The sequence below is a fragment of the Leptidea sinapis genome, chromosome 41 (genome assembly GCF_905404315.1).
Source record: "Leptidea sinapis chromosome 41, ilLepSina1.1, whole genome shotgun sequence".
NCBI classification, from domain to species: domain Eukaryota; kingdom Metazoa; phylum Arthropoda; class Insecta; order Lepidoptera; family Pieridae; genus Leptidea; species Leptidea sinapis.
In genome coordinates this window covers 6,824,359-6,843,839 of record NC_066305.1, presented here as the reverse complement: position 1 = coordinate 6,843,839, position 19,481 = coordinate 6,824,359, and the positions used below count along the sequence as shown (strand labels likewise).

Genomic DNA, 19,481 nt, shown 5'->3' with positions numbered 1-19,481 from the left:
GAGGAACTGTCGATGGACAGACATCTTTTCTATGACAATGGCTTGTCAGTTGTCAAAAGTAGATGTCGAAATAAGATCAAACTTCAAAAATCTAAGTTTTGATGTCTGTATGTTACCAATCCATGACGGATAACCAACAATAAATTTGAGCGGGAAGCTATTTATTACATTAAATTAACGTCAAATACGAGGCAGCCACCATACCCCAAGTGTATAGACACACACCATACACTATAAATACCACAGTATCTGCAGACGAAGGTTTTTAACCAGTGTGTGTTGCCAGTGATGACTTACGGTACGCAAACGTGGTCGCCAACTATGGGCCCTATGAGAAAGCTCATGGTTGCTCAGAGTGCAATGGAGAGGGCTTTGCATGGAGTTTCCCTGCGAGATCGAATCAGAAATGAGGAGATCCGTAGAAGAACCAAAGTCACCGACATAGCCCAAATTATTGCGAAACTGAAGTGGCATTTCGCAGGGCACATAGTTCGACGGACAGATGTCCGTTGGGGCTGTAAAGTCCTTGAATGGCGACCACATACCCGAAGACGCAGTGTTGGTAGGCCCCGCACAAAATGGACCGATGGTCTGGTCAAGATCGCCGGAATACGTTGGATGAGGGCATCGCAGGACCGATCATCGTGGAAATCTTTGGGGGAGGCCTTTGTCCAGCAGTGGACGTCTTTCGGCCGATGATGTGTGATGACGAGACAGCTGATCGATGTCGGCCATGTTTTTTTGCTATCGATGGCTTTAAATAGGTTTATAGAAGTGTCCTAGCTACTATAAGTCACGTCAGCTTTATAATATAGCATAATTCAAATGAATTAAGCCTTTAAAAGTTGTAAATAAAAACGTTGTTTAATAATAATACTTGGTCAAATCTAATCTAGAAGTATCAGTAACTTATAAATCACTTTTTATTGATGTTCATTCAAAAACCAATAATAAGCTATTACTGATAAATATACTTATTGGATATTTTATAAAGGTGCGTTTATATTTAGTAATGCTTACTAAAACATCTGTGTGAATAAAAAACCTGCCAAGTGCGAGTCGGACTCGACCATGAATGGTTCCGTAGCAGCAATTAACTGAATATAAAAGTTCTTGTAGTACGTTGTAACTTTGATCGATGTCTTAATAATAGGATTTTTTTTTAATTAATGTTGTATTATAAAAAAACTACTTTTTAAACTAAAATTTTCGCTTGAACTTTTCATAGTAATGTACATCATATATTTTTTTTTAGTTTTAATATTCTCTTATTTTAGAAGTTACAGGGGGGGAGGACAATCATTTTACCACTTTGGAAGTGTCTCTCGAGCAAACTATTCAGTTTAGAATGACTATTATGATATTAGAAACCTCAATATAATTTTTGAAGACCTATCCATAGATACCCCACACATATGGGTTTGATGAAAAAAAATTTTTGTTTCATTTCTAAGTATGATTTTTTTTCTATTTTGTGTGAAAATCTTAATGCGTTTCACAGAATACATCTATTTACCAAGTTTCAACAGCATTGTTCTTATCGTTTCGGGAAAAAGTGGCTGTGACAAACGGACGGACAGACAGACAGACATGAATCTATAAGGGTTCCGTTTTTTGCTATTTGGCTACGGAACCCTAAAATCCATCTATTGTACAGCGCAGTAGGTACTAATAATATCTCCAAAATAATATATGACCAGCTGTTGTTGTATCATAAAAAAATTCATGCATTTACAGTCAGAGGCTGCAGACATACATAGCTTAAATATTAATAATTGCACTCGATTTACACTTTGCACATAAATTATAATACCACTCTGACTGATCACGTTCGGCGCTTCCTTATTCAACTCGAGCTGACTATACCTGAGCGAGCGTTACATAACCGAGCGTGATGGCTCAACCTCATTCAATATCCATAAACAAGTGCGCGGCGTGCCTAAAGTTTTCACTTTAGAATCAGTATTGCATAAGTATGTCAACTGAAAAAACATATAATGAGTGTTTCCTGGACTTTCGTCTTTTTTATCTTAATAGCTTTGGCTCCGGTAATGGATACTTATCGAATATTAATTACGTTGACACCTGATACCCTGACCTACCTCTCATGTGTGATAGCGCCTTAACAGATAATAACATAACAAATAGTGGTTATATTGCATGAGGAGTTATGTAATGTTACATCAAAAAACAAGCATAATTTTAGTCTATGCTGACAAAAGCGACTTTGAGCCTAAACTACATGAAAATAACAGCTAGTTTTGAGATTGCTAGGAATGAAACTTAAAGCCGACGAACGTGTTCATACAATAAGGTACTGTTATAGTATCGCCGCCGGGTTGTGAATGGGGCGAAGGGTATGCGGGACGCAAACACGGCGTGTCGACTGTCGGTTACTCGGTTGGACAAGGAACGAAATCATTTTTTATTCTCTAGTACATTCTAATCAAAATTATTAATTCCCTGAAGAAATTGCATCAAAATATTCAATGTATGTGTGGTTAATAAATGTATATGCAGCTATTTTAGTTATAATCCTGTGAAATCAACAATAGTGATTGGTTCAGAAGAGGTTATGTTAGCACAGAAACCGGGAATTCTTGTAAGTACTTGCTGATAATAACAATAGAAATATTTACTTATAAATACATTTATAAATAAGTTTATATCCATAGGGAGATAATTGACAGTAGTTGATAGTAATGTTAAATAATAATCCGCCAATTTAGGAATGAATAAAGTAAATTTTAGTTTGTAGTAATTTGTGTACTAATGTAGAATTATTTGCAGATTTTAGTCAATAACATGGTGTTGCCACAGCTTGTTATGGCCAGGTACTTTAGAAAAAACAATGAGATTAAGAATACTATGTTTATTTTGCATATAATATGCTGTCCTTGACATACAACGTTCATTGTAACAGCGTACACAAAGGTATGCGCGGCTAGGGTTACCATCTGTCCGGATATGTCCGGACTTTTAGACAAAGACATTCTTTATTTGATTTTTTTTTATGGAATAGGAGAACAAAAGATCGTACGGGTCACCTGGTGTTAAGTGATCACCGCCGCCCACATTCTCTCGTAACACCAGAGGAATCACAAGAGCGTTGCCGGCCTTTAAGGAAGGTGTACGCGCTTTTTTTGAAGGTACCCATGTCGTATCGTCCCGGAAACACGAAAGAAGAAAGCTCCATGAAAACCGCACTGTGGAGGACCGCCACAAATCCAGGCGCCACATCGTGCGAAGGTGGAATATAATCACAAAAATATACAATTTTGGACTTAACTATGATGTGTTTATTGTATTATGCCGAATAGGAACCTTCATCAGCATTTTTCAGTTATAATATACTGCAACACTCGTTTTCAGAAGGCCCCGAACCGACAAACTCAGCCTGAATGAAAATTATTACTACGCTTAAAATTAAAATTTAATACAAAACCATCAATTTAATATAAACTATCACTATAGGAGAAAAAGTAAAAATTGTAAAACTTCTTATACTTCAGTATTTTAAATTTAAACAATCTTTTAGACTGTTATATGGATTTTGTCAGGATTGTATTTTTAATTAGATGGAACAAAGCAATAAAACTATATATTAACTTATATAAAAATGTGTTTAATCTTTACGAAAACGTAAGTCTAAACAAGATCAACTTAAAAGTCCCGACTTTTATCAAAATGTCAGATTTTTCAAATTACTAGACGGTAACCCTATGTGTGTGAAACAAACTCTTGATTGGTTTAAATAATGGACAAAATGTCGATAAATATTTAATATCAACGTTCAAGTTTTTTGTGAGGTATATTGACAATCTTTCGGAAGAAATTTATTTTTAAACCGACTCTAAAATGGAATATGTTTTTAGTTAGTATATAGATTTTTTTTGTGCCTGTTTCCTAATATTAATTAATTAGTAATACTTTCATATTCCAAATCAAAGGACGAAATATAGGGGTGAAATTTACTATATTTTCATATCTTTGCCGTTTGTGATCGTTTTGCGATTTCTGAGTTGGTTTTTAATTCAATAATTTCTTAAATTTTTTATTACTATATATAATCCCTCAGTATAACTCAGAGTAGCAATGGACTTAATATTATGTATAAAGTATAAATAAAATGGTATGTTTTAAAGTCCCGAAGCCACAACCTGAGAGTTTAACAAGATTTTATGACGATACGATAAACATACATAAATTCATATAAACATACATAAATACATTTAAACATCCATGACTCGGAAACAAACCTCCATATTCATCATATAAATGCTTGCACCTACCGGGATTCGAACCCGTGACCTCTAGCTTAGTAGGTAGGATCGCTAACCACTCGGCTTATCGACATGAATTTCACAAATCCGCGGGAACCATGTATTTTCCCGGAAAATAATGTAAACTATGTCCTTTGCCAAGCTTTAATCTACCTCTGTACCAAATTAGATCAAATTCGATTCAGTAGCTCCGGCGTAAAAGCGTATCAAACAAACTTTCATTCATTTGTAATATTAGTAGGGATTTATGCAAACATTTCAACTTTAATATTGCTTTATTTCGATTATTTTGAGGCGCTATTTCAGGAACGTTCGCAAGGAATTCGTTGCACTTTACCTATATATTTATTTTGTTACGGGTTTGTCTATGGCACCTATCTAGCTTTATCTTACTTTAAGGAATAGGTCATTCTTGAAATTTTCAAGGTTTTTATGATAAAATGATATAACTTCATCAAGTCTAAAAACAAACAAAACCAGTTTAACAAGTTATAAATGTAATTTAAGTTACTTGCATATTTACAATCTTATCACAAAATTCTTACACGCGGATTTCAAAATTATGTGATATTTTGCATGCATATGTATGTCAGTTTCTAATGCCATTTAATATGTTTCTTGCATATACAAGATAAATACACACTCTGTTAAAACTTCAGTTGCGTTACTGTTGCGTTTTATGAGAATCAACTTGCTGACAGACGGACAGGTGGACAGGCTTATGGGCCACAACGGGGCCTATTTCTGCCGTGAAGCAGTAATGTTAACATTGCTGTGTTTCGGTCTGAAGGACACCGTAGCTAGTGAAATTACTGGGCAAATGAGACAACATCTTATGTCTCAAGGTGACGAGCGCAATTGTAGTGCCGCATAGAATTTTTGGGATGTTTTAAAGAATCCCGAGCAGCATTGTATTGTAATGGGCAGGGCGTATCAATTACCATCTGAACGCCCTGCTCGTCTCATCCCTTATTTTCATAATATTATAAAGGCTATGGTTGGTTACTCTTTGGTAACGGGACCTACAATCGATCCCTGTCTAATTGTCTATTTATCTGTTCCACTGTTCTGAGATTCTCAAAATGGCTTAACTTATTGGGATGCTGTTTTCGCTAAAGTATTGTAATAAGCTTTGAGTGATTTTGAGAAAGTATGTTAGTAAGTACTGTAACTTCACTAGCCACAGCGACCTTCAAACCGAAACTTAATAATTATTTTCAGCCGGAAGACGTTCACTGCTGGACAAAGATCTTCCCCAAAGACCGCCATGACGATCGGTCCTGCGCAGCCCTCATCCAACCTACACCAGCTATCTTGACTAAATCGTCGGTCCATCTTATGGGAGGCCTACTAACACTAAGTGTTCCGGAAAGTCGTCGCATTTAGAGAACTTTACTGTCCAAACGGCCATCTGTCCGTCGAGTTATGTGCCCTGCCCACTGCAACTGGGCTATGTCAGTGACTTTGGAATTTATTGCAATTTTGAACAATGCCTGCGATATTATACTGGTTCATGGTAGCAAAACGTGCTGCCGTGATCCTAGATGGTAATCCTTACTGGCATGCTAAGCAAAGAAGTCCTTACTGAAACCCAGTTGACTTCGTCTTATTAAAATACGATTATACGTTACTAAATGCTTTTTGGTTTTGATTTGATTTTAAATCCTTCATATTAGCTTCACCACAGAACAGTAAAAGAGATCTTTTAACTGTTCTGTGAGCTTCACCTAAACTTTATTTTTCTAAGTATATATTAATATGTTTGTAGCGTTTTAAATAAAGTGGACTTTATATTAATTCAGAACGAATTCATAATGTTGATTTAAAAGAAAAAACCGGTAAAAAGAAAAACTTTTGATATTCATAAGTGTCATTTCCTTGAAATTGATTAATAAAGTGATTTTGATTTGATTTATATGTCCATATTTAAAAATTATTTTCTACTATTACTTCTTAAATTTTAATTTTATTTATAGAATGCTATTCGAATGTAACTCCGACCAGGCTATCATAATATAAGTAGGTATATCAATTATTGATGATTTATGTGACTAGCTGGAGGTTACTATATACATAACAATAGGTAGTTATATTATATATAATTGTTATGACGCACGGCTTAACTTGTAACTTGCGCATCGAAAAAGTAATCGATTCAAAAAGATCGGAGTAATACGATAAATTCTTATCGTATTTGTAATTCTTATACGGTCGGTGGTTTAGTAATAGCGTAAATACCAATTCCTGTTCTGTGGTATTAGTATATTGCGACAGTATTACATTACCTTTCATTATGGTATTGTACGTATAGCGTACGTATGCTCGTTAGAAGTAAGATAAGATAGAAACAATTATTTCATTTACTATTCTCTTTAATTAACGCGGGTTTTACACACTTAAATAAAATACTTTTTAAAGGATTAGAACGCATGTAATTGTAATTGGGTTTTTACATTTATAATGACAACTGTAACAAATACCATTTTGAATCCTGTCAACCGCAGTGCCCCTGAGAACGTGCTCTGAAAGTCACGAAACGTCAAATCAAATCAAAATCACATTATTCATGTAGGTCATGGAAATGACCTGATCTGATCGTAGAACTATTTCTAATTGAGTTATCCAGTCAGTGTTGGCAGATTGATATTTACTTTAGATAATTGGTGGTGTGCTCGGTAAATATGCGTATTAATGTTTACTGAGCTTAAATAATTTTGAATTCTTAGACGTGTTACCTTTAAATTATCCGGCTATTTGAAAATTAAAATAAATCCTGTTAGTTGTTTTCTTAATGTTGGTGTATGAGTCGTAAATAATGGACACATTTGCAGTATACAACTTATCATAGCAAACTCTCTTACTTATCATAGCAACTAGCAAATTCAGGACGTTTAGCTGATGGTAATTGATGAACCCTGCCCATTACAATTCAGTGCCGCTTGAAGTACCCAAAAAGTCTGAGCAGCACTACAACTGCGTTCGTAACCTTGAGACTTAAGATGTTAAGTCTCATTTGCCCAGTAATTTCACTAGCTACGGCGCCCTTCAGACCGAACCACAGTAATGCTTACACATTACTGCTTCACGGCAGAAATAGGCGCCTATAAACATACACAACATTATCAAGAATATATTGAGATGAAACAGTTGAAATGTTTTTCTTCAATTTCAAAAATCGCTTCAGGTTCCACGGTGAAATTAGGGCTTCAATACTTTACATATTCAAATTACTTAGATACATATTCATGACAATACAACGTGAGTTGTGGTAATCATATAACATTAAATATATTATGTATGTTTATCTCTTACGTATACACAGCTTATCTGCTACTTCCGGTGGCTTAGACAGCACGTTCGCAGCTGCACTTATATGACTGAGAGTTGTGTCATTGAGAGAATACATTGTTTCAAAAATATACGCAGTCGATGTTAGTAAAGTTTTTGTGCTGCAGATGTACTATTGTATAGTAGAGTGATTACGAAGTGAATGAAATATATATTTCTGCATCATGTATGGTCTTCCCCTTTTTATGTGTATAATGTCTCCCTATGTTATTAAAACTAGTACTATTTTTGAAGTGAAAACTACTTTAGCGGCGTTCAGCACTTTTCTTGGGGTACAAAATGTTAAACACGCATCAGGACACGTAGCCTGATCGAAAATTCGTAAGACAGTAGTTGAAATTATGGATGAAAGATTTAAATTTCTAAACTTATTATAGTTCGACTATTTCAACTTAATGATCATACGGTCATCCGACCAGTGCTTCAATCATCTGGGAAGCCGAAACACCGCGAGATCGAAGGATCTAATATCAGCCGTGAAATATTTTTACAGTTTATTATTGATTTATTTAATGAAAAATAATTGCAATAGTTCTGAAGTGTTAAATTTTTAATGTACTATAAATGTACGATAGCGCAATAAATCTATATTAATTGATAAATAGTTAAATATAATAATTAAATCTTCTTCCAGTGTCCAGGCTTGGCTGTCATACAGAAAGATTTGAACTGAATGGAAGTAGGTATTCCCATTTCCATTCAGTTAGATATTAAAACCTTGTGAAAGGACAACCTTTACACTTCTTTGTAGTGTATAGTTGTCTATAATGTGGTGAATCTGAATCATGACCTCGTTTTCCATGTATTTATGTTCGCTGAAGTACCCCTACATGCTTGAATTTGGTGGGACCTCTGTTATAGTCTTTCTAGTTACCTATAGTTTTTGCCTGGTATTTTTAAAACACTTAATATGCAAATCCTCCATATAGTTGAAGTTTATTCTTATTGCGATTCTGATAACTTTCATTGCTACAGTTCGGACGGATTCATTGACTTCCGTTTTGCCAGGGAAAGGCAGATTATCAGAGGATCCAATCACTATATCAGTTCTTCATCTACATGCTTCCTTATTTTGCCAGTTAACCACCTCAAACTCCTCGTTTTATATTTTTCGTTAAACTTTTTACTTCACGTAATGCACGATATAATTTTTAATTTCCGTTTACTTTGGTAACCTTTGAAGTATCGATGTAGGATGCTTAAGTTATTCAGTGTGATGTTAGAAAGCAGTCAATCTGTGAGTAATTCTATTTATTTTCCATCAGCTGCTTAAAAATTAATAGATGAAGCAAATTAAAAGATTCTAGATAAGGCATATTATACGTTTGTTGTTATAATTTACATGAATTGTCCTTTGTGTTATGAGTTTTAAATTAAAACTCTTATAAGTTGTATTCAACAATTATCGTCTTGTTTTAATTCATGCCGGTTAGACTGCCCGGAGTTATTTATAGTAAAACCAGGTCAGATCGACGGCCTAGATGGTAGGGAAAGTCACTTGGACCGCGGACGAGTCGAGTTTCCTTTTTGCAAGCGTTGTAATATCGGTTTGTACGCATGCGCGCGCGGCGGGTACGTCAGTGTTGCGAGGGAGCAACGTTCACTTCGGACGCGCGATTAGCACATTAATTTGTGAAGGATTTGTGCTGTGTACATATGGATGTTGTGAACAAGTGTGGATACGTGATGAGTGGGACTGGCGTGGCGTCCCAGCGCGGAGACTCAATGTCGATGCCACTCGACCTTCCCGTAAGACTCTACATGAGAGCGCTGCGCCAGTACCAGAGACTTATCGAGTTCAAGCAATTGACAACGAAAGAAAAAGTAAGAAAATTGTGTCATTAACTCTAGGATTTATTGTTGTCGAGTGTATTCGGGACAAGGAGGAATTTTTGTAATTTATCCGCGGTTCAGTCACCTTTATGTAAATTAAATTCATTCAAATAGGATTCATTTTGAAGTAGTAATTCTTTGTCATTCAGTAAATAATGCAACGTGCTTGGATAACAAATATCAGTTCAATTAAAAGTCCAGTCAATCGCGAGTCCAGGTTTTCTATCAAGTGTTCCGTACTTAATTAAATTAAACTAAATAAGTGTTTTCTTGTTATTTAATTAAGTTGTATTGGAGTTTTCTGGCAATACAATCCAAAGAATTCATCTTTTATATTATATGACTAAAGTTTTATTTATTTTAGACGTAATCTAATAAAAAGAGGCTACAGTTTACGTTTACGATTATCCCTAAAATATTTTAGATCGTATTAAACCTAATTTTAAATAGACTGACTTAAGTCAAAATCACTTTTTCTTTCACTATCGGTTTTCTTTAAAAAATTCCAATGTTTACTTAATGCAAAGAACATAATCATAAGAGTATTGAACTTTTACATTAACAATATAAATATTACATAAAATGTGAAACGTGTGTGGATTTGTATATTTATTGAGTCCAAAACGTATCCAGGACAGATTATGATGAAATTTTTTAGGATATTTTTAGATTAGCCCAACAAACATATGATTATAATTCATATAATTTAATTCTAGATATAATAGAATCACATTATTTAAGTTCAGATCCACCTATATTATGCAAACAGTACCACTGGGAGGTCATCTTACTAGACTTGATTGGCGAAGATATGCAAATTTCAACTTGGTTAACCATAAAAGTATCTTTAGGTATAATATTACTAACTGACGCGACAGATGTTGTATTGCCATATAAATTAATAAAAAAAGATGCAAAACAATTTTTTTTGGGGTATATCAATAGATTACGACCGATTCTCAGACCAAATATACATATAAATTTTCATAAAAATCGATCAGTCCGTTTCGAATGATTTAGGCAACTCACATTCTGACACGAAAATATTATATACTTACAGATATTGGGTACAAAATTATGTAGTTTGATCCTGGTAGGACATTATTATGATTTTAGGCATTGGTTGTTGAAAACTTATTTAAAATAAAAAAACAGGATAGATTCGGTCCAGAGCATGCAAACGGATGTCTATATTTTTTAAGTAATTTGAGTATAAATATAAATTCATAAATGTGGCGTTTCTTTTCATACTTTAGACAATAAAGCTAACACTGTATGGGCCACCCCTAAATTAAGGAAAATTTTAGAGAAAACATTCCGTTATTAAGAAGGTATTTTGACTTTTATGCAAAGAAATGGTTTTTGCTGATATCATTGTAAATGCTTAGACAGAACATTACACACAGTTATCAAACAATACAACTGAGGCGGACGAAAATTTATGTGTGCGTCACTCGTTAACCGGATTCCTTTTATTTATCGGTCGAATTGAATATATTACATCTCTCATAGAATTGTTATTCTGACTTATATGAAGTTTGAATTTAATATTTATAAGCATTTATGACGTTTTTTCTTTTATTGCGATTCAAAACCTCTTGCTCGCTATTGGCAGACTGTCTATCAGTTGACTTCCTATGACCGAATAGGCTTCCTATCACTTGCCTCACTACCTAGAGTCAAGACTTATCTTATTATTTTAAAATTATTGTATATGTGCATATGTCTAAATACTAGTAGATGCCCTATGCATTTGCAACTAAAGGTTTTATCTCAATAAAATGTTTAAGTAGGGATAACAGAGAGAGTTGTCATACTGAAACATGCAGGGCAAGCCTGTCAGTCATTAAGTTGGCATAGCGACATCCAATTCTGCACGGACGCACGCCGAGAAAGGGAAGATATTTGTAGGAGGAAATATAAATGAAATTTATTACTTTAAAATATTGAATCTGCATAAATTTAAAGAGTTAGGAGAGACATAACGTGATGTTCAGGGATGTACCTCTATACATCAAGGGTACCCATATTAATGATTTAGAAGGATTAGAATTTTTTTATAACAATAAGTGACGAGACGAGCAGGACTTTCAGCTGATGGTTATTGATAAGCCCTGCCCATTACAATGAAGTACCGCTCAGGATTATTGAAAAACCCAAAAATTCTGAGCGGCACCACAATTTCGCCGTCACCTTGAGACATAAGATGTTAAGTCTCATTTCCCCATTAATTTCACTAGCCACAGCGCCTTTCAGACCGAAACACAATGCTTACGACAGAAATAAGCGCCGGTGTGTACACCTCCCACAGGTAATCAGAATATCATTTTATTGATCAACATAAATTGAATGTAGAAGATGTATACAACACAAAAGTGTAGGAGAAAGTAAATTATTTGAACCATATTTTAATTATAATAGGGAATGATTAAGTGTATATTACAAAAGGTATTATATAACATACAATTACCAGGTAAACACCAAAAAATTAAGAAGTGTTGTATGAAGTCCAACTTAAAATCTATTTACAATGTCGCCATCAAACATTAAAGTTTGTAACGTGATTTAAGTGATGTTAGATCTGTTGCAAATGTTAGGTTTATGGAAAACCATAAACCTAACGAGGGTTTTTCATACAATCGAGTATATTGAAATATGATTTAAATATTCTTCTTTTATTGTATTTTGATTTGAGCCGATGGTCTTGTTACTAATAAATAAATAAATCTCTCTAATTGCTCTAAATAAATAAAAAATAAATAAATAAAATTGTCTGTGATCCATGTGTAAAAAAATGTAAATCTACTTCTCTGGGAAAATTGGTTAGACTTAAATAAACTGAATAAAAAGAAGCGATGAAAATGTCTAAGATACACTTAAATATTTTACGTTTTCGAGTTCAGTTTTGCTCTGTGGCTGAGCTCCATACCAACAATTTTAAATATAAAGAAAAATCACCTTATGTTCCACTTTCTCTGTCGACATCAAGTTCATAAATATTTTGCTTCAGCTTGTCTGAATCACAAACATATTGTGCTAGGTCCTTATGATACAATAGTAGATTTTACGAGTGCACAAATTGAATCATTTTTATCCGAGACTTTTCGCATAGTAGTAGTAGTGATAGTAATGTCGAGGATAAAATGGTTTTGTGGACGAGTTATAAACTCTGCTTTTCATTTCGATTGCGAGGAAATAAAACAGTAGTATAACATGGACATTTTTAACAATTTTAGCAAATTTGAAGAAATTAATAAACGCACGAAAAAACAAGACCTGTTTCCCGCATTTTTTTTTAATCTTACGACATTGATATTAGGCTTGGGGTCCAGACCTATACCGCCTACTATTATACTTATTAATTTTGTAATATATATATTTTTTAATTAATTAAATAACCTACCGTATTTTAATTATAATATCTTTTATGATGAGGCAAATGCAAATAAATTAAAGTAAATGTCATTAAATAACAAATTCTATCTCTGAACTTTTTATTGTGTTTGTCTGTATGGCTCATAATCTTTGCCTTGATATACATTTATGAGTAGATACGTTAATGCACTTGTGCAAAAAAATCGATTTTGTGCAGCCTATATCATGCACAAATAAGCAATTTCAGAGCATGAGAAGTGAAAAAATTATTGTATTCACACGTTAGTGAACACAAGAGTTTTTGTATCAGTAGTTAATAAACGTATTTGTTATTTTACACAGTTCCAACACGGATCCTTAATTTAATATCAATGACAAATATGAAAAATTTAGTGTGAAAAAAAATCTAAAGTGTTAGGCAGCTAAAATATAATGTAATTACTAATTAGTATGATAACATGATACTTTTATTTTTCATTCGGTCATAAAACGGTAGTCGCGTAGTAATTTAATATTTATCTATTTACCTACGTCATTAGAATTCGCAATGTTATGAACATTAGAATAACGTGGGAGGCCTTGCTTGAGAATAATGTTATGTTGCGAAATCTTGGCATTATTAACTTTTATATTGCTACAACAATAACATGTTATTGTAACTTTGAAAAATAATTATTTTTAGACAAAAAACAATATAATTACTATATTTACAATACTATGATAACATTAAATTAAAACTATCTTTACGGGAAATTGTATAAAGAATACCGCCAGCGTTTCCGCGCTGGCTAGATACGCTGATCCGTTGACCGAAATGGTTGCCAGTAGCCCTTTAAAGATTCCGTTCTTTTTACATTCTCCGCGCTGGGCTCCACGTGCCAAGTGTCTCAACACCAAACGGCACAAAGATGTAAGACTCACTGAGACCGACATATTTGCGACGTTTGCTGTCTTCGCCAGTCGAAGCAGTAGCCCCAGTACCAACTAAAGTAACTCGGATAATATGATAAGAAAGAAAATCTTATTGATATTGTTCAGTTGAAAACAGCTTAGTACCTTATTAATCCTTAAACAGCTGACAAGGGCTAGTTCTATTTTAATCTTGTAAATATCATCATGATTTAAGCATTTTGCTGATCCAGTATTGGATGCAAATCTCCTCTCTTTTCCTTCATAACCGGCGATCTTGTCTCGTCCAGTCTGAACCTTCGTGACGTTGGATGACGTCCACCCAGCGACGTGGTGGTCTGCTGCGGCTTCTACTGGTCTAACTGGATTATACTTATAAAGTCTCACTTAGCACAAATTAGAGAAATATATCAAAGCTTCTTTGACAAAGAAGGCTTACTAAAGTATGGCAGATTATATAGATGACATTAATGTATAATTAATGTCTGGTTCTGCGCAGGACAACTAAAATTATACAATTTTATTAAGTAGGAATGAGCAATTTTGTTAAAATGATTTCAAAATGGTCTGAGAGTTTCTTCTTATTCTTCTCCCTATATCCCCTTTACGAACTGATGTAGCTTCATGACGTTTACCAATTAGTGTTGTTACAATTTTTTACTCCCTATGGTAAAAAATATTTTTATATTCTATTTAATATTTTATTTGTTTCTTTACCTTAACTTTTAGGATCACTTATATTTTTTTTATGAAATAAGACAATTATAATATAAATATATAAATTATTAAAGGAAATTTTATTATCTGGCTCTACTTTTCCATTCAAGGACTATTCTTGTCCAAAGACTCATGTCTATTCTCGCAATGAGTCTCTTCAACTTACACTTTTTCTCCACTATGACTGCAATGATATTGTTTACTTCGGATCCATTCATTGCGTTTTTGGTCGCGCATGGGATTCGAAGCATTACTTTTCCCATAACCCTCTGAGCAATGCGGAACTTATTACTAGTAAGTAATTTCTTTGTAGGAGCCATGGTTTCTGTACTAGGTTTCTGTATTAGCATGTGCATTACACACTGACAAATCAAAATATTTTTGAAATGAGAATGAGACTAGTTCCTATTAAGCAGATGTAGATTCGACCGCAGCAAGGATATATCATCGATTGTCACACATACATACTAATAACGCTACATACTAAATCCTTTTATGTGTAGGTGCCTCCTTGCACCATCTGGAAGGTTCCTCTCAAGGAAGGAAGGAACTCCCAACAGAATTCTATGGAGTCTCCCCTCCAAAGTCCTTATTCACTTCTCAGAAACAGTTAGCCTGGGGGAGATGCTGTAGCTTGGATGGAAACGATGATAGCATCGTATCATAATCTATAGAGATTGGGAATCAATATTACTGGGGTTAATTTTCTTTTAATGCCACACAAAATAAAAAAAAATGTGTCTCTTAAAACTAGAAATAAGTGAAAATAACACCAAAAGCGAGGGTAATATTACGCAATAAATTTATTTTTTGTTCGAATTTCATAAAGTAGTGAAATTTACATTAGTTGATTGTGCTCCCTTAGGCCACTCGGGACGTTATTACCCGAACAAGCGTTATGAGCGTGACAGCTCAGTGCCATTCGGTATCCAAAAAATAAAGGGCTTAGCGTGCGTAGATTAGTTTACTTCTAAAAGATGACTTTTATCTGCCCCAAACATGAACGCATAATATATGATAATGTCTAAATATATAATTGTGAAACGATAAACATATGATATAAAAATAATATATTATAGCGATCCGTTTGACGTATTGATAACGATGTATCTTTTTAATTTCGAGCGTTAATCGAGAGATGACTATTATTATAGCCATCTCTAAACAAGTCTCATAAGAGTTAGGACTTCAAACGAGTAGATCACAGATTAATGATAAGTTAACAATCACCGCTCATTCGACTTTCCCATGTCGATAGTTTTACAAGAAGGTTTTATCGAGTACACACTTTTTGGAATAAAGATCCTTATTGCACGTTGAGACGTATGGGAGTTAAGCAGAATAATGACAATTTGCAATACTATATTTGAGGATATAATAAACAATAGTGAATTAAAATTTAATTTTATATTAAGTAACATTTTATTTGCAGATATTTTCGATATATTTATTTTTCTTAGGACTGCCATCGGCAAATCCGTTTTCAATAACAAATCTATCCTTAGTGTAACATACTAGAGGTAGACGAATTTATCCTTTTACGCTTACTTACATTTCAATAACATTTCGACATAAAGCATTGGACTATAACTTTATTGGACATTAATATGGATAGATAAGATATTATCATTAAACGGTGACACCAATGTATCCGTAACTAGAGATACGTTATTGAAATCGGCCGTAAACCTCTTCATTACTGCTACTAAAATACTTTACTTTCAACTTCAACTAACTAACAAATCCATATTTCTTAACATTCTCGCATTCTTTGCTTTGTTAATTTGGTGCTTCACAAATCATATTTTTGTCTCCGTGGCGCCTTCCTTATACATATATTTTAGTTAATTCTAGTTTATTATTTTGTTTATAATAAGTTTTTGAGTTACTAACGAAAAGCAACGCTATCAACAATATTTTACCAGTTCGTTTGCACTGGATGCCGGCTAGATTATGGGTACCACAACGGCGCCTTTTTCTGCCGTGAAGCAGTCATGTGTAAGAATTACTGTTTCGGCCTGAAGGGCGCCGTAGCTAGTGAAAGTACTGGGCAAATTAGGAAATATTTGGGTTGTTCAATATTCTTGAGCGGGACAGCACTGTAATGGGTAGCGCGTATCAATTACCATCAGCTGAATGTCCTGCTCGTCTCGACACTTATTTTCATAAAAAAAATCTTTTTTCATCTGAATTGTTTAACTTTTTAGATACTTTGAATCGAATCAAATGACCCATCGCTCATATTTTTAGAAGCTTTATCTAGAATTTCCACGTTTTCGAACTGACTAGCCTTTTTTTGTATGAAAATAAAGGTCGAGACGAGCAGGACGTCCAGCTTATGGTGATTGATACTCCCTGCCCATTACAATGCAGTGGCGCTCAGGATTCTTGAAAAACCCCAAAAATTCTGAGCGGCACTACAACTGCGCTCGTCACCTTGAGACATAAGATTTTAAGTCTCATTTGCCCAGTAATTTCACTAGCTACGGCGCCCTTCAGACCGAAACACAGTAATGCTTACACATTACTGCTTCACAGTAGAAATAGGCACCGTTGTGGTACCCATAATCTAGCCGGCATCCTGTGCAAACGAGCCTCCCACTGGTAAGTCTTAATCCAATAAAAAGATTTAATTCAATGCACAATTACAAACATTCCTTTGTATAGTTCTTGTCCAATAGCATATGTGTTTACCGACAGCATTATGTTATAAGTAATATTACTGTAATGCTTAGCGATTACCTTTTACATCACACACGATAACAGATACAGGCGGAAGTGTTCACAAATCATTCGGCTTGCTTCCTTGTTGGCACCTTTAACCTGTAGATTAGCAATGAGTATGCAACAACGGCATGACTTTGTTTTTGATTAGAGTTCGTATTAATAATTCGATATCTCGGCCTTGCTACATTATCGGCTATTGTTCGTTCATTTGGCTTTTTAATGGCCGCGCAGATTCCAAATACGTTTTGCTAATTATAATAATAACAACAACTCGCCATTTCCTTTTATTGATTAAAAAGGATTCTATTTTATACTTCAGTATAAGTAGTATAATGAACAACCATCATAAAGCTACAATAGTACATTGTGATACAAGGGTCGAAACTTAGACCATTTATACGTCTAAAAAAATTGAGGTCGACAGTTAACCTCTATTTTCAGCAGAATGCAACAAAAAAACACAAAGTGACATAAAAATTGCTGGTGCACATATATACACACACTATAGTAATAAACCTGGCCTGCTTTTATTAGTGGTCTAAAAGCAAGAGGCTCATATCTAGATGTATAAATTATCTAAGGGTGGTGAGTAGATTATTGCAAACCAGCTTTAATAAACAAGCCCTGTCCAAAGGCGAGAGTTTTTAATATCATTTGTTATCAATAACCCGTGTATTACACGACGTTTTTCAATACAGTTGTGGGAACTAGTAAAACTGTTATATTTTTTAGAAAATGGCGCGTTTTTGCAACCGGACTTTTTTCACAACGAAACTAGGCAACGGGGTCGTACGCTCATACACTATTCGATTTTTAATTTTTGACAAATTTAAATGTGAATATAATAAAATTAGATCTGGTTTGAATTCAATGCGAAGACGTACGGACTTATTTATTTTTAAGCGTATAAAATCTATCTAATTTTATTTTATGTATGAAAATTACTTGCTAAAAATTTTTTTCAAAAACTGTAAAAGTAATGATTGAGCTCGTAAAAGAAAGTCACGACCGCGTAATAGAAAGATTGCTTTTACAAAAGATTTAATTTTTATATATAAGAGGCTATAACTATTGACTCTGAACGTTCGCTATGTTTAACAAATGTATTTAAAAGGTATGTTTATTGTATGGAAGAGGAGGACAAACGATCGTACGCGTCACCTGATGTTAAGTGATCACCGCCGCCCACATTTCTCCTTAAACACCAGAGGAATCACAGGAGCGTTGCCAGCTTTAAAATAGTGATTTAAGGGCTTACCTTCTAAAGTTTCTGTTTATTTTATCCCTGTTGCACATCATGTGATCTGCTGTGATATATCAAAGACAATATTTATATATTCATACATTTTTTGACTAAGGATAATATTGACAAGAGCTGAAAAACAATAAAAATATGTTTTCTTGATAGAAAAAACACCAAATCAGACGTTAAAATTTAGGTTCATATTCATATACCTAATTAGTAAATTGCTTTCACTCAATTAATTAATATATTATTATCCAATATTGAGGTTACGTAAATTTCCTTGGATTCGGTTTTGCGCACTTTCTATATCTTTCCTTTGCATGGCCGCTATATAGTATCAGCAATAATACAAATGATTTAAGTTTTCTTTAGTGTTAATTCCGCCAATATTTGTTTTTAAAAAATTCGCCAAAATCTGGCGCCAGATTTTGGCGAGACAACACGTCCTGAGGATGCCTCGTGTACAGGCGAAACACGTGTCGAATTGATTAAAAACATATATTGGCGGAATTAACACTAAAGAAAACTTAAATCATATCTATAATTATGGATTTCCGCAAAGTAACGCCTACTTCAATAAAAAAAAATTATCAGCAATAATACCTACTATGCGTGTTTGAAGGTAGTTATATTGTATTTATTATAATTGTAGCATTGTCGTATTTTGTTAATATTCATGCAAAATTAGAATTAAATCTATTTAGAGATGGAGCTTTTAGGATCCGTTTACTCGTATATTATATTCTGTTATTAAATTGCACGCATAGTAACAACAAATTCTGCAAGTTATGAAATGGGAAACTCGAAAAGTTTAAAATTATATGTACAATAAAACATGTGGGAGAAGAGAAACCTTCAAAAATGATGAAGAATTTTATTATAAAATGATGAAGAATCTCTACAAACGTATAATACGTACATGTAAACAAAACATCGCGGTTGTTGTGATGCCTTTTCTCAAGCTTTGTACTACGCATGCGCGCACAAAGCTGTATTAACACACGTGCAACGCTAATGCCCAAGCAAACTATGGGAGTTTGCCT

At 34.0% G+C, this 19,481-nt stretch overlaps 1 protein-coding gene across 3 annotated transcripts in view; it reads left to right on the top strand.

The window, feature by feature from the left end:
* The window catches only part of LOC126976607 (inositol-trisphosphate 3-kinase homolog), a 132,313-nt gene that overhangs the window by 87,985 nt on the left and 24,847 nt on the right, over positions 1–19,481 (top strand). The window contains exon 1 of one of the 3 annotated variants that reach the window (XM_050825031.1): positions 2,393–2,602. The exons of 1 other annotated variant lie outside the window; for it this stretch is intronic. In XM_050825031.1, coding sequence (XP_050680988.1) covers positions 2,576–2,602 — 27 coding nt within the window. In that variant the 5' untranslated portion in view covers positions 2,393–2,575. Of the gene's footprint in view, positions 1–2,392; positions 2,603–9,174; positions 9,456–19,481 lie in introns of those variants that run through there. One more of the 3 variants, XM_050825029.1, reaches the window with a different exon arrangement.